This window comes from Melopsittacus undulatus, chromosome 1 (genome assembly GCF_012275295.1).
Source record: "Melopsittacus undulatus isolate bMelUnd1 chromosome 1, bMelUnd1.mat.Z, whole genome shotgun sequence".
Lineage (NCBI taxonomy): Eukaryota > Metazoa > Chordata > Aves > Psittaciformes > Psittaculidae > Melopsittacus > Melopsittacus undulatus.
This window is the reverse complement of record NC_047527.1, coordinates 117,796,475-117,815,448: the sequence shown is the minus strand read 5'-3', so window position 1 is coordinate 117,815,448 and position 18,974 is coordinate 117,796,475. Positions and strand designations below refer to the sequence as shown.

Sequence of the window (18,974 nt, the reverse complement as noted above, 5' to 3'; positions counted from 1 at the left end):
AAAGAATCGAATGCCATGAAAAGTACAGATCATTCTCAGCCACAACGAAGACCGCCCCTATCCGGGCGGGGAACGCGGTGACGGCGGAAAGGATGCTCCCGCTCCAGGGCCAAATACCGCTGCGGAGCCGCTTCTACCCGAACAGGGAACAAACATAACCCTCAACACCCTTCCCTGGCGAATTGCTTTTAATCCCCCTACCTCACCACCAGCCCGGGGGAAAAAGCGAACCCTACATGCTACCCAAACCCCTCCGCAGCACACGCCCCTATGCCCGCTATAGCTGAGGCCACACGTAGTGGGCATACGTGATGACGCACAAAGTGACGCGCTGCCACAGCCGTGTAGGCGTTAGGGCGGCCCCTTGCGCCGTGAGGCCGTGGGGCGGGGCGGTGTTGCTGTATGCCCGGCCCCTCTGCCCCCCTCCTGGCAGCTGCCCCGGGGCCGCTGTGGGCTGCGTTCGCCCGAAGGGAGTCCACCAGCGCCGCTTGGCTGAGCCTGGGGGCTCAGGGGGAAGCTGAGGCCAGGCATGGGCCTGATCTTCGCCAAGCTGTGGAGTCTCTTCGGTAGCCAAGGTGGGCGCGGGGGTCCGAGCTAGCCCCGGGGAGGTGGAGCGGCCAGCGAGCCGCTGAGGGGGGACGAGAGGCGCCCGCGGGGCTGAGGGGGCCGCGGGCAGCCCTCGGGAGTTGGGGGCCTGCTCTGGCCTCCGGGTTTCCCCTGAAGACGTGCCCGGGCAAAAGTTGGGCTTCTCTTTGTGCCGCGCCGTGAGCGCCGGTTTCGCGGCGCCTCATGCTCGGAGTCGCTTTGTTTCTCTCATTGAGGAGGTCCCCTCCTCTCCGCCTTCCTCTCCGTCGGCTCCTGATACTTCGTTTAGCCCGGGCAGCCTTTCAGGCGGTGTGCTCCTGAGTTCGCAGAGTGGTGAATGCTGCCTCTCAGGCGTGTTTTTTTCACCGTTGTAGTGTCTGAAGCTTTGATGTATGATGAAGGTCTTGTGTTTGTAGACCCTCCGTTTTGAAGTCGGGGTATACTGTTAAAATCATGTTACTTTTATCTTTAGTATAAAAAAATAAAATAACAAAAGCAAAAAAAAAACATGCCAGACTTGTGTTGGGGCCTTTGAGGTAAAGATCTGTTTGTGTTTTGGCAAAGGTGCTAGTTAAACATGGTTACTGACCCATGAAAATCGCTTCTGAAGCCAAGAATAAAGAGGTCGTAAGGGGATAGCTTTCCGTTCTATCCCACCTAGTGCGCCCAGCCCCACAGTGGTGGCTAATACTCTAATCCAGAGTTCAAAACTTGTGGCTGCCACCACCCTTAGCTCCGATAGTTATTATCAAAATCCAAGATTGTTTTATCTGTTGTTTATTTTAATGATTCTTGCTTACCTCACCTGCTTTGGTTAGAAAATAAAATAGTCAGCGAGTCTGTTGCTTGTATCATTTTTCATTGAGGCCCAGAGTTTGAAGGAGGCAAACTGCTGTTAATGTTACTGCTCTCTCATCAGGTTTCCAAGTGCACGTCTTATTCCCACCTTAAATTTACTTAAAATGCAGTTATTTTTTTTTGTGCAGCACTTTGTTGCCAGTAGAATTTGCAAGTTTTGGGAAGCAGGTACACCTGGTGACTCTTTAATAATCATTGTACATGGACATAACTCATTCTAATTCTGTAAGTACAAGAGCAAAACCTCAGTGTATGTACATGTTAACAGCTACGTATCAAACAATCTTTTCATGGGGTGGGAGTGGGAGGGAGATCCAGACCTTGTTTCTTTCCCCCACATGTAACATCCAAGCACATCATTCCTGAAGGCTTCTGAGAAAGTCTTCTGAGTTTGTTGCTGTTGTTGAAGATTCTTACTTTTCTTAACTGGAAAGCCCATTTGGTACGATTCAAGGTTTCCCCTATTATCTAGAAAACTGTTAAGTATTGTCCTGGTTTTTGTCAAATACCACAATCTAAAAACTTCTGTGAAGGACTAAGAAGAGACATCTATAAGCAGGAAAGTGATCAAGAGATGGTGGCTTTTAATGTTGGTCTGTATGGTACCTTATGATGTCACTGTTTACCTTCAGGAAGGAAGGAAGAGGAGCAGTTTCATGTTTAGTTTTTGTTAGATTATGTTGATTTCATTTCATTAGTGGAAAATATATCATCTTTGTTCCTGTATATTAATTCCTGAAAGGAAAATTAATTTTCACACATTTGAAATGTTAACAAAATTAGTGTCACAGTTAAGATATGAAGATGAGGCAGTATCATAAAATACTTACCATTTGGCTTTTATCCCAGTAAGAGGCTTCTGAGGTGTATTGTGATCTTCTTCTCTTCTTGTGGTGACCATAGAGAAGAAAGCTTGTTTTCATGGCTAAAATTGAGATTCCATCCTAGAAAATTTAGCCTTAAGTTTTTGACCCATGTAGTAGGAAATTGTTCTCTAATTACCTGTTTTCCTCTAAACAATATTATTAGTAATAATAAAGGATAGTAATTACTGAGTTGGATTTGCTTGCTCTTCCAGTTATATCAAATCCAGACAATTTCTTGGAGAATTCTTAGGCTCTCCCATGAAACTGTTTGCTGGGCAGACTAGTGCAGTAGCTCACACAATGATTTTGACTATATAGAGGGAGTATTTCAAAGCTGCAAACAGACCCTGATACGTGCGGAGCATACCATGAGTTCATTGTGGCTGATGTAGGTTATGCTGATAGTCTGAAGCATTTGATATGGGCAAAATGAAAGGTTAAACAAAGCAAATATTTAGAAAGTGCCATCTGCCTTCCATCAAGTAGAGCATAGGGGAGGAGGTGTGCCAAAGTGCTAGAAAATACATAACAGGAAATCCTTGGCATTTCACTCAAGTATTAATTGCTTTGCTTTGCGTAAATGTGAATAATACCTGAGCTGAAAATGCTAAATCTGAAAGGTATTTGATAGGACAAAGTTAAAATTGATAGGACAAAGTTAAATATCTACTGGTAAGCCGAAACTGTTAACTCACAGGGAGAAGTGTCGGTAGCTTTCAGAAAGATGCACATCTTGAGATAACTAACATCTTAAAATAGGCCATTTGTTTCTGTGCCTTTAGAGTTCAGTGCAGTTAGAGTAAATGTGCGATGTACAGAAAATTGCATTCATTCAGAATGCCTTCAGCCTTGTATGAAAACCTTGTAATGAAAGTAACTTAGATGCTACTAACACTGAATGTAATTTTATTAATTTGCACATCATCATTACTACTCTTGCAGTTTGATTCTCTTACCATCCTTTCCAATGGTAAGGATGAAGCACTGGAAAAGGGAGGTCAAGAAACTTGACCTAGTCTGGTTCTAAAGACATTCCCTCCTAAGTGTCTGCTGGCTGATGTTATCTATTGACCTCTTCCAGCATTTGTATTCAATTGTTTTAGCCCTACGGCTTGTGTAGCATCTGCACGTTTCTTCCAGGGGGTTGAATCTGCCTGTTGTTCTGTTTCAACTCTTTGTACATGCAGCAGAAATTGTTTCAGTTGTTTCCACCCATTTTGATTATGGTTAGCCGATTTTGGCAAACCCAGACTGGCTCATGGTAGAAAATGGAATGGCTAAAATAGCATGTGGTTTTGAGCTATGACAGTGTCATTTAAGCTGCTGAACCCAGGGCAAACAGGAACTTTTAGGAGGGGAAATCCTTTAGCTCTTTCTCCTGCTCTCCTGACAGAATGCACTGCAGTCTACCATATACTCTCTGGATCTAGTGTGTGGGATTATGGAACAAGAAAAGCCTCGGTGCAGAACAGTTCAAGGAAATTGGGTGATGCTTCTGTTGATCTGTGAGTCAATGACTAATGAAAAAGAGAAAAGCTGACAGGCCCTGCCCTGAGCACAGTCCGTCAGAGAATATCTGTTTAGTTCTGTGGATTTTGTTTCTGTGGTGCTGGAGGTAGTTGTCAGAACTCTTCCAGGGCCTTACTTAATCTTCTTGATTTCTGTTCTCTGTGCTTTTTCCGTGCAGAGGTTAAGCCTGGGAGAAGGAGGACACTAAGCTTCATGTCTTTCAACTCTCTCAATAGACATTGTCTCTTTAATCAAGTAATTACTGAACAGTGCAAACTGAAATAGATATACTTTATAAGAGAAATAGTTGGCTTAAAAATAGACTTTTGCTTTTTTTCTAGGTGACTTACTGATGGCTCCTAACTATTTTTGAAACTGATAAAAATTGTCCAGTGGTTTGGGTTTGCTTTGTTTTTTGTTGGTTTTTTTTTCATTTAAAATACTGTACTCTCCAGCTATTTAAAATTAGCTATAAATTCAGATTGAAGTTAGACTTCTTTTTAAATAGCTTGTAAAAGTATGTTTAAAAAAGACTTAAAAAATTACTTGCTTTAGCTGTGATTCGGTACTCAAATGGCACAGTCTTCTAAGCAATGTGTAGTAATACAAATAAATGGTAGAGTAACTAAATTACTGCCTGTGTTAACACATAGCTGAATAAAGCTTATTTGCATTATCATTCCATCAATACTGTCAAGATTTCTCTTAATGTTCTAATAAAACCATAAGGTAAAACCAGAAGTAAATGTCCACAACCTTGATAAAGGCAACTCTGACAGTTGTCAATACCTTATTCCTTTGCATATGTGTGTGTTTGTGTCGCTGATAGGGTTCTTCAAGAAGTTATCAAATATTTTTAAATTTTTTTTATGTTAGCTGTTCCCAGTCTTTTAGGTCCTCTGAATAAATGCTATGGGTGTTAAAAAACTGCTGTAAGAAACATAATGATAAGCTCCAAGTCAGGGAGGTTGAACTTCTGTAACTCCACAATTTACTTAATTTAGGCTTGCTGACAGTTCCCAGTATTTACCATCAGGGTAGCAGAGACCCTTATTTAGAAAACAAAACAGATTTTGGTTCCAGTGACTACTCAGCACTGTTGATAGTTTCTCTACTTTCTTGTACTTAAGTCTGGAAATGCAATATATATTTCGGCAATGTTTGTGTTTAAAAGAAGACTCTGAAGTAGCTTGTAGTTTGCAGAATGAACACCTGTATGGAAATGTCTTTGAATTTACTATTCCTCCTGCCTCCTCTTTAGCAGACTTCTATCTGCATTGTGTCTTCAGCCCTGAAGCCTTCAAGATTGTTGCTCTTTGGAACTAGATGTGGGGTTTCACAGCCCAAAAACCCTTTCCAGTATTCATTTCTTCTTTCAAATATGTTGGAACCCTAACCCTAACCCTTGCTCATCATTAATTTGGATTTTTATTTTTAATTTTTGCAAATTAGAGGAAAGGGCAAAATTGTGAGAATTGGACCTTCAGTTTTGGGTCCTTTTTGCCACAGAAAAATATAGACAAGTGAAGAAAAGAGCCTATTATGTCTTCCTTCTAATATCTACAAGATCATCTTTGCTGTCCTATTATTTTGTAATACTAGGCTGCCAGGATTTTTCTTTAAAAATACTATTTTTTTTAATTTGTTTTTAACAGTCTGCCAGGAACAGTTGATATAACAGGATTCTTTGTATTCTTTTAAACGGTAGTCTAATACTGTCTTTTTTCCCCCCTGCGTATGCCTACTTTTTCTACTTATTTTTTTCCCCTCTTTCTACCTGATTTATAAAGACTCTGCTCTTCTGCTCTGGCAACTCTGTTATGGATTTTCTTCTTCCTTTGCCAAGAACATGGTGGACTGGGAAGATATTCATGAATACAACCCAAACTGAGTTTGAATACCAGCCAATGAAAGGGAGAAACTTGGGTTAGTCTGTAAGTACAGAAAACAAATCCGAGCAAAAATCATTGCCTATGGTTTACTCCATAATTGTCCTTTCTCTTTAATGTATCATCTATTTTCTACTAATTGTTCTTGTAAACAAGTACTTGTCTTGCTAAAATTTTGTTCTTAGTTTGTCAATTTTTAAGTTCATGTTTTTCCTTTAATGCACATATACAAGTAAGAATTCCGTATAATCTAACCAAACTAGACAGAAATTCAGCTTCTGAATATGTTTGTAGGTGAAGAGGTTTCCATTACCATAAATGACAGTTCTGAAAGCAATTGCCATTAATTAAAGGTGGAAACTGCTATTTGTATAAGATACCAATGCTTTCATCTAATTATTTCAATCCCCAAATCAACGTTAATTAACACTTGTTTAACAGTTTCTTGTTTGTGCTTATTCAGTTGCTGTATAAAATACCACCTGACTATGGAGTAACACACATAGCTGTGTCTTTTTTTTTTCCCCAGTTAGTGTTGAACTGCTCACGCTTCAGTGGCTTTCAAAAAGTCATCTTCATGGAGATTTTTTTTTTTCCCCCCATCACCTTAAATAGCTTGATACTGTTTCATCCAATCCTTTTCTCATTCATTCCTACGTAAGACCCTGTATTCTGATGTGAAGGTGGGAAAGAGCAATGTAATACCTGTCCGGAATTCCTTTCCTTCCTTGAAAATAACTCAGATGGAATGTTGCAGAAGTAGTGTCATCTTCTTCCAGGCTCTAGTTGACAACATGGCTGTTTTGAAAACAACAGAAGGGGAGTTCTGTGTTTGAACTTTGAAAACCTTTTAAACTTAGGTGACTTGGAACAAGAAATGGACAGTCTAGTTACGTGGCATGGTTTAATAGAGTTAGAAACAGAGAGAATTTCATGCCATTTATTTACTGGGGAAGGTTATTCGTTACTGATGCTGCTGCTTATGTACCAAAAGTACTACTTAAGGCCAGGAAAAGTTCTTGCCTTAGAATGTGTAGTCAGGATGCAGTAGTAGGGGGACTGATTAAAGGAAATGTATTTCAACATTTGTTAAGGCCGCATTGCATAGCAAAAATTCTAAAAGTTCTAAGCAAGAGATTGTTTCATTAAAATCACTTTCAGTATGCAAAGACTTAGGTTATTACATAGAAATAGATGTGAGAGAGGGCTTTTTGATTTTGTTTAGTTTTTACCTCTCTGCCCACCATCCCCCCCCAAAAAAAAATAAAATCACAACAAAAAAAACCACTATGATTCTTCCTTAGACCACCCACTTGCAGGCAAAACCCCACCAATTTTATGTTTAGGATAGCTCCTTTGACCTTCTAGTAATTTGTTCTTAAGTCTTGTAGGTTGAATGTGGTATTTTAGAGGACATCTTTAAGCTTTGAATCATGTTATGCTTTGGAATAAGTGCCCTAGAATTTTAAATATTACCCCTTTAGAAAGGAGCCTGGTCACATACTTTTTATGCAGGTTTTACTTCTAGCATCCATTTGTAAATTATCTGCTCTCAAATGATTTGCCTTTTTGTCAGTAGGTGGATCAGTATCTTCTAACTTCATCCATGTATCAAAAGAAACACCATTCTAATTAGCTGTGCTTCTGTATTTGAAATTCTAAGGATTAACTAGAGAAGCATATACGTTCTGAGGGGTTTTGTTGGTTTTGGGTTTTTTTCCTCTGTGCCTGGAAAAAAATAACATTGCAGCAATTAGAAGATCACTATTGTATAAGCTGGACTTCACAGCAGATTGAGAGAGGTGATCTTTGCCTTTTGCTCGGCACCAGTGAGTAATCACATAGAGTCGTGTGTCCAGTTCCAGGATCCTCAGTACAAGAGAGATGGGCATACTGGAGAGAGTCCAGTGATAGGCTGCAGGCTGATTAATGGACTGGAGCATCTTTCTTATGAGAAAAGGCTGAGAGACCTTTGACAATTTATTTAGCTTTGAGAAGAGAAGGCTTGAGCGTGCAAAGAGGACAGAGCCACTCTTCTTAGTGGTGGCCAGTGACCGGACCAAAGGCAGTGGGCACAAACTGAAACACAGGAGGTTCCCTCTGACCACCAGAAATGTTTTTACTACGAGAATGCCTGAACACTGGCACAGGTTGCCCAGAGGGGTTGTAGAGTCTCCATTCTTGCAGATGCTTGAAAACCATCTGGAGATGGTCCTTGGTGACTGGCTCTAAATGCACCTGGTTGAGCAAGGGGCTTGGACCAGATGCCCTCCGAAAGTGGCTTCCAACATCAGCCATTCTGTCTTTCTGTGACTTTTCAGTTTAGAAATTGTAACACTGGAATTTGTGATCTACTCAAAATACAGCTTCCTTGTAGGTTTTACAGTGTGGATGATGGTGATCCCTTAAGAAGTGGCAATTACTGAGCCTTAAAAGTTAGCCTTATAGTTTGTGCAGTCTTTGGCTGTTTGGTGATGTCCTTAAGATGATACACTGCTATGAGTTGCATTTTTCATTGTACTTTTATTTCTAAAATGAGATATTTTTATCAAAGCAATTGTATTATAACTATTCCTTTATGAAGATTTTCAGTACTGACTTTTCCTGCGACTGTAGTATCAAGAGAGGATGAGGCTTTGGGAATTCCACCCCCCCCACATACACACACCCCACCCCCCCGCTGAAGTCACCAATATTCTGTGTAAGCTATTGAAATAAGACAAGCAAGCAGTTGTTTTCTTCAGTAAGAAACAAAGGAAAGTTGATTAACCAGAATTGTAACTGTTGCTGTTTCCATTAATCTATTCTTGTCTTTTTTGTGTCTATGCAGAGCACAAAGTAATCATAGTGGGACTTGATAATGCTGGAAAGACTACTATTCTTTACCAGTTGTAAGTACATGAACTATTCTGTTCTTTCTGTTTATGTTTTAATATTTGTCATTGTTTAATGATAATTCTTCTCTAATGTTTAATAATAATCCTTCCACCAAGAACTGCAGAGAATAGAATCATAGACTAGTTAGGATTGGAAAGGAACTTAAGATCATCAAGTTCCAACTCCCCTGCCGTGGGCAGGGGCACCTCACACTAAACCATGTCACCCAAGGCTCTGTCCAACCTGGCCTGGAACACCGCCAGGGATGAGCATTCGCAACATTCACAACTTCCCTGGGCAACCCATTCCAGTGCCTCACCACCCTTACATTAAATAAATTCTTCCTTATATCCAGTCTAAACTTCCCCTGTTTAAGTTTTAAATCGTTCCCCCTTGTCCTATCACTACAGTCCCTAATGAAGAGTCCATCCCCAGCATCCTTATATTCCCTTCAGATACTGGAGGCTGCTACAAGGTCTCTATGCAGCCTTCTCCAAGCTGAACAACCCTAACTTTCTCAGCCCGTCTTTATACAGGAGGTGCTCCAGTCCCATAATCATCCTTGTGGCCCTCCTCTGCACTTGTTCCAACAGTTCATGTCCTTTTTATGTTGAGGACACCGGAACTCTATCCAATACTCCAAGTGAGGTCTCACAAAAGAAGTAAATTAGTTTTAAGTTATTGGAAATTCTAGCCATTTTGCAAAAATCATGAAATGTTTCTAGTGTCTACTCATTCCAGTGTCTGAAATTTGTGGTGAAGGATTCCTCACAGTAGTATTTCATCTTGCCAAGTTCCTACCTTAAGCATTTTCAATAGCATCATTGCACCCAAATCTTGCCAGCATTACAATATGTGTGATAAATTTAAGAATATTGGCAAGAACATAATTACTGTTGTAATTGTGGAAAAGGAGGAGGGTTGTAGCAAAGTTCGTATGCATATATTTGCATATGAAAGCAGCAGAGAATGTTTTCAAGAAAAACTCTTTTCTAAGCACTTTTGTCAAAGCTTAAAGGCAGAATAAAGACATTTTTAGCAATGTAAACAAACACTCCTTTGGAATTTTTTTTAATTCTGAATTACAAAGTTGACTGCTCTAATAAAATTACATTCTGATTTATATTTTGCACAATTTAATGTTCCCATCCTATGGGAACTTTAGCACAGTAGCTATTACATTGAAACAAGTGCATTTTAAGTATCAGTTAAAGAGTGTCCTTTAAAAAGAGGATATCTCCTAAAACGCAAATGATTATCCATTTGGTATAAGCTTTTTTTATGTGCTTATTTTTCATTGCTAATGTCTTCAAGCATGTCTACAGTCTCTGCTACAAAAGCACACTAGAAATTGCCAACCACAGTTTTCAGTCCAAATTCAGATTGAACTGATCTTTTTACTGAAGAACTGCTCTTGAATATTTGCTTTATTTCTATTTAAAAAAAAAGATTTATAGCTTCTTGAAATATGTGTATTTTTTAAATCTCTTTTCTGTCAAAGTTACATACATTTACTTTGTTCTATAACAAATTTGTTGTAACTGAGTTGTGACAAGCCTGGCAGGTCTTTATCATGTCATGTTTTCTCCTTTAGCTTAATGAATGAAGTGGTTCATACTTCTCCAACAATAGGAAGCAATGTAGAAGAAATAGTGGTGAAAAACACTCATTTTTTAATGTGGGATATTGGAGGACAGGAATCATTACGGTCATCATGGAATACCTATTATTCAAACACAGAGGTATGAGAAGCTACTCTACAAATACAATAAGCTTGTTTGAAAATATATTTATTTGTTAGAAATTTTGGTAAATTTCTATAAAGATTTCAGCTGTAATGTTTTTAAATCTTTTTGAGGAAGAATAAACCCAAAAAAGTGTAAGGTGTGTCTGGTTTGCAGCCAATTTTCTGGTAATATTTGAAGTATTTGATGTCTATACTTTACAGTGATGTTGTTTGAGCTGACAATCTAATTATATCATCCATTTCAGATCAAACAGGGGTTTTCACATGTTTTTTCAAGTATATTGAAAAATTTTGCCACATACCTTGCAAATGTGGTGTGGATTTGCAGTGTGTAATTTAACTTATGTACATCTAGTCTGAAATATTTTTGAGGTAACGACAGTTAAGGATGAGAAATTAAGCTTATTCTAAGCAGCAGTATTTAAAAGCTCATCAGCTTGTGGCTTTTATCCAAAGGATAAAGGGAGGTCAGTACTGTGCAGTACTCATGAGGTACTGGTAAAGCTGCCATTGCTGGAAAAGTTATGAGTAGAACTCAGCAACACTTGTCCTTTGGAGGGTTGCTTTTTTTGCCAGCCTTCTTGATGCCAAAAGGTTATCAACACAACATACACATAAATCTCTGTACCCTCATACTGAGACTTCTACATTGATGCAAAAACTTCTAGACTTCACTTCTTATGACCTCTGCTAAAAGCAGGTCTCTTGTACGTATTTCTCATTATATAATCATTCTGTCCTGTGAAGTGAGGTTTTCTGTCCTGTGTCCCATTTTGAGAGAGGGGAGATGAGTGATCCTGCCCAGATGTTCAGAAACTTTTTGCCTGCTGAAAGCCTGGCAATGACATCTCAACCTTTATCACTAATATTTTAAACTTTGATCTAGACAAGTATGGCTACATCTAAGACACATATATACTTACGAGGGTGAAGAGACTTCTGCCAGCAGTATCTGGTACAATAATAATAAGTTCCTGACATTTGTCCATTGAGAATCTTTATTTTGGAACTTGGGGAGATGCATGTGTTAGGGTTTGGGGTTTTTTTTTATCCTTTTGTGATGTTCTTTGTCATATCCTGGCTAGTAAGTGTTTGAAATCCAATGCTTTCTAGCACTTGGAAAGAACTTTCCCATTTACTTAGAAGCTTTGCCTGTTGGAAACAGTTGAGGAAGAAAAGCTGTCTGTTTAGTATGCTAATCCTAGCCTCCCCAATATGGATAATTCCTTTGTTGTTGTTCCTCATCTGCTTAGACGTCTCAGAGTCACAGCATCATTAAATTGACTTTATTTTTATACTTTGTGGTAATTTTCAGTGGTAATGAATCGCCTTAGTTTTATAAAGCAAAGTCATTTGGAGCATATGTTGGAAAATTATAGCAGTTACTTCCGATTCTTTTTTTTTGTTACTATCTCTTTTCTCTCTTTCCTTATCTGTAAATTGAAATAATCTAAACAAAAACTTTGCAGTAATGTAAAAATCCCACAAATAAGCTTTTCAGTGCAAACCCATCCTAACCAGTTTCAACTTGATAAAGCTAATTCTGCATTCTGTTTTAAGAATTGGATCATATTCTTACAAAAAGGATGCTGAGCCAGGCTTACGTACATGGGTTTTGAGGGAAAAGGAAATGAGAGGAATGTAATCTCCTTTGGTTCCTCTCCAATGTAGCATGTGTTAACTGTAATTATTTATTTATTTATTTTATTTATAGTATCTGTATAATTTTCATCAGAATGTGCTTTATCTCCCTCCTCACTGTTCTTACCTATGATGCTGTTAGTGTTGTTTGGAGTACACTCAGCAGAGCAAGTGTTGAACACGATCAGTTGTAATGGTTTGTGTACAAATACTATTATGTAAAGTTTGCAAGCATGTCTATTTCCACTCCAGCTTAAGGCTATAAAATAGAAGATCTAAAACAGGGGATAGAAAGAGTGGGGTAAGAAAGTGGTTTTCATACCAGTGAGAATCGCTTCCCATCAAAGATTTGCTCGGCCAGACCTAGCAGTGTCTCAGGATTCGCAAGTAAATGGCCATAAGAATCACATGCCTAGCAGGAACAATAAGGGTAGAATCACTGCTGTAGCCATCTCCAAGTGCCTAGGTGGAAGACTGCAATGTTATAAGTGAGAGGCCAACTTGCACAGGCCTTTCTCAAAGGTTAAGGTGTTGTGCAACATAATGCTAAACCCTACAGGTTCATAGCTTTCGGAGGTCTACTTTGAAACGACATTTCTTAAGCCTGTGAGTAGCATGATGCTGAATTGTTAAAAATGCTTGCTTAAGAATAGGGAATTTCAATTTCAGTTTCCTAGCTTTCTCAGTATGCAGGTAGTAGTAGACAGTAATAGCTGCTTTCGTTGGTCACTGTGTAGCAAGTTTGTCATCCACTTTTTAAACATAATCCACTATGTGTAGGTATTTCTGGTACCTGTGTTACTATTATCTTAGGATGTAGGGCCTGAAAATCCACCCAGGAGATTTAACCATGGTGTGTGAATGTAGACCTTAATAGTAGTGCTGAAATATACAAGCACAATTATTTTTTTTTTTCATAACTATAGTTTTCATGTATGATTTGCAAGACTCTAGCAAGAGACTGTAACAGTAATGCTCTTGTTCTGTTTCCTAATGTGCTCTGAAAGTCTAGCTCTCTTACGTAGGAAGACTTGTGGTTAGTGCTCTCTTGAAAACATGCTTTCTGTAATTTGCACTTTGTACTTACATACTGTACTGTTCTTTTTTCTCCTAGTTCATCATTCTTGTTGTTGACAGCATTGATAGAGAGCGACTTTCTATAACAAAAGAAGAACTTTATAGAATGCTGGCTCATGAGGTATGGTGGGGAGTTGGGCTCGTAGTTCTGTTGTGAAAATCAGATAACATTACATGCTTCTTATTTTAACAAAAATTATACTGTCACAAAAAACTTTCTGAGTCTAGCATGTTGGTCACATTTTAAAGCCATATGAATTATAAATAAAGAGGAACATTATTATGAAGCACTCTTCTGATAGGGTTTGTGTGATTACAATCGTGTGATTTAAAAGTCAAACTTGTAAAATATCTTGAATTTCATATTAATGTAACTGGGTATCACTGTTCACCACACCTTTTCATCTTTCAGTTAAGTGATTAAAATTTTAAGAACCTATTTGTAGTGGATAACCTGATTGCTGATCTTAGAAAATCAGCAATTCCATTTCTTTTTTGTTTGTTTTAATCCTGTTCCTTAAAATTAAGGAGCCTATATAATACTATGGATAAATTAGCTTCAGTTCAGTTTTCTTCTGAGTTTTTTTGCTTGTAGTTTTATTATTATGTGTTGTAGTGAGGACTGTCCAACAGTGGGCCAACTCCCTTAAACATCCTAAAATAATTTCTACATTGGATTAGCTAGAGTACATTGAAGCCTTCTGTGATGACTCTCAAGCTAAATCAGAGGTTTTGAGTCTAAATAACTGCCCTCATTTTTTGATGGAAGATTATTTAATACAATGCAAGTAATTCTGTTGAGCTCATTTCTTGGAGAGATTTTCATTGAACGAGTTTTTACATCTACAGTTAATGTAGGTTGGGTCTGGTAGAAAGGAGCAAATACACGGGAAAAAAGGGGGAAAAGATGACTTCTTGAGGAGAAGTTTTCCCATGTATTTTATTAGTTTCCATGTAGTTTATTTATGTTATATGCTCTTAAGAGATTGTGATATCTTGAAAACAGTTGGTAGGCCTAGACTGGACTACTTGTAGGAGTGAATTTTCAACTGTGGACCATAAAGTTTTGGGGGTTTGGGTTTTTTGCTTTTGTTTTTCTCCTGATGAAGAAATAGTCTTAAAATGTAATGAAGTGTGTTGAACACTTTTAATTAGAACTGTTGTTTTCCTTATTATTGTATTTGTTTACCCTTCTGCACTCCTAAAGCCATATACCTCAGTTCCTGTCTTGTTGTGTGGAGTCTTTTATTTCTGTACAGAAGCAAACCAACTTTATTAGTTTCTGTTTCTACTGCAGCATTATTAGAGCTCCTTTTTTATAACAATAGGATAAAACTTCCAAGAATGTAGGCGGCTTTCTTTAATTGTTTTAACCACTACAGAACTTGTTCAATGAAGCTGAAAGTCATTTCAAGGGAATGATAACTGGCAAGCTTTTCCATTTGAATAGTATCTAATGTAGATTTTTGGAATGTTTTTCCAGTGATAATTGTGCTGGCTGGATGATTTTATACCTATTATGAATACTTTAAATTACTTCTAGGATTTACGGAAGGCTGCTGTTCTCATCTTTGCAAACAAGCAGGACATGAAAGGTTGCATGACAGCTGCTGAGATATCTACATACCTCACCCTCAGCTCCATAAAGGATCACCCATGGCACATTCAGTCCTGTTGTGCTTTGACAGGAGAAGGGTAAATGCTTACTGCTTAATGTAGTAATACGTGGTAAATGGAATACTGATTTAGAAGCCTGTTGATACCAATGTGGACTTCCTGAAAGAATATGTTTTCTGATCTTTGCAGTCAGAGGAGCATTTTGAATTTTTCTTTTCTTTATTGAATCTTGTGGGGTTTTTTTCATAGATCAAACCAAATTTGTGTGAAAGTCTTTCAGTTTATTGTTAAAAAAAAAAAACAAAGCAAACCAGTCAGTAACAATAAAAACAAACCACAAAATCAAAGCCAGGCAGCAAAGCATTCCCCTCAGTCCCCCATCCCCCAGATATGTAGCTGTTGGCATAGTTGTTTAATCTGTGTGTGCTACCCTCTCATTCTGTGTGTCTTTGTTGAAAAAAATAAGCTACTGTCGTCTTCCTTTACAGTCTGATCTACCATAAGCTTCTAAGGTGGAGGGGTTGGTGTGGATATGTTTGTATTTCTTGTTGGTTGGGGTTTTTGATAAGTGTTCAAACAGAATTTTGATTAAAAGGTACATAGATCTGGCATAACCCAAAATTATTACAAATAGTAAAGCTTTTACTTGTATCTGATTGATGTAGCTAATTTGTAAATTTTTATACCTTACGACAGCAATTACTAAAATGGAAAGCTGAGCTTTCCTTAGATCCTTTGCCTGTAAAGATCAAAAAGCATTTTTGAATGTCTGTAACAAGTTGGGTAGTGTCTTGCTTACATAGTTTGAAGTGTGCTAATTTTTCATCTTAAAGGAGTCTTCTCATGCGTAATAGTTTTTTCAGCTGTTGCATAACCTTTACAATAACGTGGTCTTGTGACATCTAAAGCAGTGACTAAACTGAGTATTTGGGAAGTGAGAGTATCTTCCTCATTTCCAGCATGCAGTATTTTCTAATATAAGAAATGTCTTGTGGTGTGATTAGTAGTGTTCACTTTCTTAGGGTGGGATATGTTTGTAAAAATAAATTGTGGGAGGGGAGCGGGGGAGAGAGGGTTATTTAGTCTTTGGATTGAATTGATTCATTCTAAGAGTTAACTTTGCTTTCTTCCTACCTGTTTTGTTAAAGGTTCTTTTGAGTATTTAGTGTATATAATACCTTAGATTTATCTTCAAACAAGTTGGCATTGGTTTAGGAGCATTGGCAATACTAGGCTCCTTTCTTATTGGGGGGGAAAAAAAGTAAGTCAGTAATTGGAATACTTACATTGTGACAGTAGTGAGACCTACTCATATAACAATTTTTAAATTGTAGAGCTGAATCTTCCTTGGGAAGATATGGCAGGCATCTAGGGAGATTAGCTCCATGTGAGTGAAGCTAGCCACCTTGGATAGCTAAGTCTTGAATTACTTTACAAAAGTAAAGCTTAAAGGGAACATAAACTAGGTAATTAGATCTTCAGTAAATTAAAGGAAAATCTGTCTTCGGAAGTGTAGGACTTTTAAATAAATACAAATTGAGTAGGCAGACTAAATTCTGTGCAATTTTGGTGCTGAATATAAACATTTTTGATTTTGTAATGGGATTTTGTAATTCTTGATACACTGCCTTTTCGTGAACCAATTCAGTCTGGGTAACCTGTCCTTTGTCTTTTAGTATTAGTTTGTAAAGGTCCTGCCTTCGAGTTAGCAACCTTCCTTGGGAAACCTGTAGAAAAACTTAATTGGTTCCTTCCTTGTGCTTAAAACCTAAGTAGACTTAGTTTAAAACACTGTTTATTTTGTTCAGGTTTCAGTCCCAATTCCAGCTGTTTATTTTAAGTAGATGTTTTTTAAACATAAAAACAAGTAGGAAATACTTTAAAGATGTTGGAATAGAACTAGTACCAATATAACATCTCTTGTCTTCCAGATTATGCCAAGGCTTGGAGTGGATGACTTCCCGCATTGGAGTGAGATAGCTGCTTTTCCTACACTTCCACCCCTTAATCCCCCAGAAAAGAAGAGACTTCTATTTATCCTGTGAACATGTACATTTTTCTGTACTTCTGGCTGCTGAAGCAGTGACCATGTTTAATTTATATCAGCCAACCCCCAGGCTGTACTTGAATCAAGTGCAGTTGAACTGAAATGCAAAGTATTTTCTTAACTTTTTTTTTTAGCAAACTAATCTTCAACTGGATGATCATATATGAATCTGGTTTTAAGCATTGAAATTCCTCTGAATATGTATTCTAACTTTTTCAATGATAGCTTTTTAAACTGTTTTGTCATTGTCAATATTTCGCACTTCCTCTTTCTAAATAGTTTATATAACTGACTAACATAAATGAGCGCAGTTTGTTTAACAACAAAAAAGTAGCAAGTAGGTTGACTTTACTCTGACACAGCTTTAGCCTCTGAGGATAACCATATCTCCAACTGGGCTTCCTGGAACATTAGCAGAGTCCTGGCCAGCACAGAAGTTAATAGTTGTTCAGCTTTTAAAAAATTGCATTTATGAGTTATAGTTAAAATCATGGTGGCTTTTAACCTGTTATATAATCGAGCTTCTGCCTCAAAAGAAGTCTGTTTCATTCTTAGTTTCTGTGGTACATAGATCTAAGATATGATTCTTTTACTTGAAAATACATCTCTACAGTGGTTAAAAATTTGTTAATAAGTGCTGGTTTAGTAATTTAGAACTTGAATATCTTTTTTAAAATAAACTTCTTGATAATTAAATTTGGAATCATGGCAGTCAGTGTTATGTATAGACTTACTGTAACCTGTTAAATTTTTTAATACTGCATACATGAGCCTTCCTCACCTTTTTGTGAGAGTGCTGTTTCCTAAATGAATGCAAAATTAAAAAGGAAGCCAGATTTATAAACAAGACAGAGTCACGGTGCTATATCTGGAGACTTCAGAGCAAAGCTGATATTGACGTTTATTTACGTACTGTCAAATATGTTTTCAGATTTTGTTGCTGAAAAACTATTTTGCCTTAATTTTTGTTTTTAGTTTTATTTGCTGGAGCAGAGAACCTTTGGTGTTCAAATTAGATTAATTCACCTGAAATTTAGGAACTGGAAGTTGAAAAGGGAGAGCTTCCATGTGAAAAAACAGGTGGTGAAAGATTGGACCTAGTAACTCTTAAATCAATTTGAAGAGGATGAATAATGAAGTTAGATCTGTAAAGGAAATCGAGCGCTATGGATGAAGTTAATTGAGAACTTTAGGCGCCAAAAAAACCCCTAACCACCAAATCTGAGAAAAAAACAAACAAAAAATGCCACAAAACAATAGTGGACATAAAATAGTGAAATCCCAGCAGCAGTCGGGTATCTATCCTATATAAATGCTTGACAGACTTTCCTAAAGCACCATTCTGCACTTTTGCATGCCTAAACGCCACATGGAGTCTAGTTACTAGAACCATTTTGCTAATTGACTGTAGGCCTTATTGACAAAATGTTTTTGTTGTAAATCTTGTTTTGATAATTCAAGCAGACTGAGTTTTCTTTAATAAAATTTTATGGCGTGTAAATTTCAATTTGCTTTCATTTTCATTTGAACAAAGCTTAATGAAATTTTAAAAGTTGTCCTGAATGTTAAAGCAAAGTCTTTGAATACATGTGGGAACAGTGACTGATTGAATGAAGTTGTGTATTAATGTTGATTAGCAAAAGTCACATTTAAAAGAGAGACTATGTTGAGTGTCAAGTCAGTGCTCAGAAAATAGATCGTTTAAAAGTATTGCTTAAAGAAGAGAGGAATGCAAGGCAAGGGTAAAATGTGATCCTAAAAGTTCTTGCTCTGATATTCATGTTAACAACTGTTCTAATGTGTGAAAGTAAGATTTGTTGTTAGGGAAGCAAATGATAAGTGAAAAAATAAAATGATGCTGTGAATGAGGTTTCTTGTTTGGTGACTTAATTTCAGTTTGTAATTCAAATTTATTTTTAGATTTATGTAATTCAGAATGTAGGCTGGAATATTTGTACAAAGCACTGTGTGGGTGTATGGCCATCTGATTGCTTGGGGGGAAAAAAGCATGATTTTGTATTTAATAAAAAATACAGGCTCTCACCTGAGGTAATCTAACTTTGATTAAGAGGAAATGGTAATGATGCATCTCTTGCATACAGATATGCCTCTTGAGACACTTTAGATAAAGTTTCCTTCCTGAAACCATACTTTTTATCACATTTGAAAAACCCAGAAAGTTCACATCCATATTGGCTTTAGTTTCCTAAGATAATGGAAATAAAAGCATAAGTTAAATGAAGAGAAAACTTTGTAGATAC

General features: G+C 37.6%; 1 protein-coding gene across 1 annotated transcript; it reads left to right on the top strand.

Annotated features, from left to right (window-relative positions):
* Nucleotides 1-357: 357 nt before the first annotated feature.
* On the top strand, nucleotides 358-18,582 carry ARL5B (ARF like GTPase 5B). The gene is made up of 6 exons (XM_005152964.4): nucleotides 358-575; nucleotides 8,538-8,598; nucleotides 10,179-10,326; nucleotides 13,087-13,170; nucleotides 14,593-14,744; nucleotides 16,598-18,582. The coding sequence occupies exons 1-6, from the start codon at nucleotides 530-532 to the stop codon at nucleotides 16,644-16,646; spliced, it is 540 nt and encodes a 179-aa protein (XP_005153021.1). The 5' UTR covers nucleotides 358-529; the 3' UTR covers nucleotides 16,647-18,582.
* The last annotated feature ends 392 nt before the right edge of the window (nucleotides 18,583-18,974 follow it).

What these genes read in the sequence shown, in the direction of transcription:
- ARL5B (XM_005152964.4), top strand. Translation starts at nt 530, where the DNA reads ATGGGCCTGATCTTCGCCAAGCTGTGGAGTCTCTTCGGTAGCCAAG. An exon ending in ACTACTATTCTTTACCAGTT is followed by an intron (nt 8,599 to 10,178) that starts GTAAGTACATGA and finishes TTTCTCCTTTAG; the next exon opens with CTTAATGAATGAAGTGGTTC. An exon ending in TGTGCTTTGACAGGAGAAGG is followed by an intron (nt 14,745 to 16,597) that starts GTAAATGCTTAC and finishes CTTGTCTTCCAG; the next exon opens with ATTATGCCAAGGCTTGGAGT.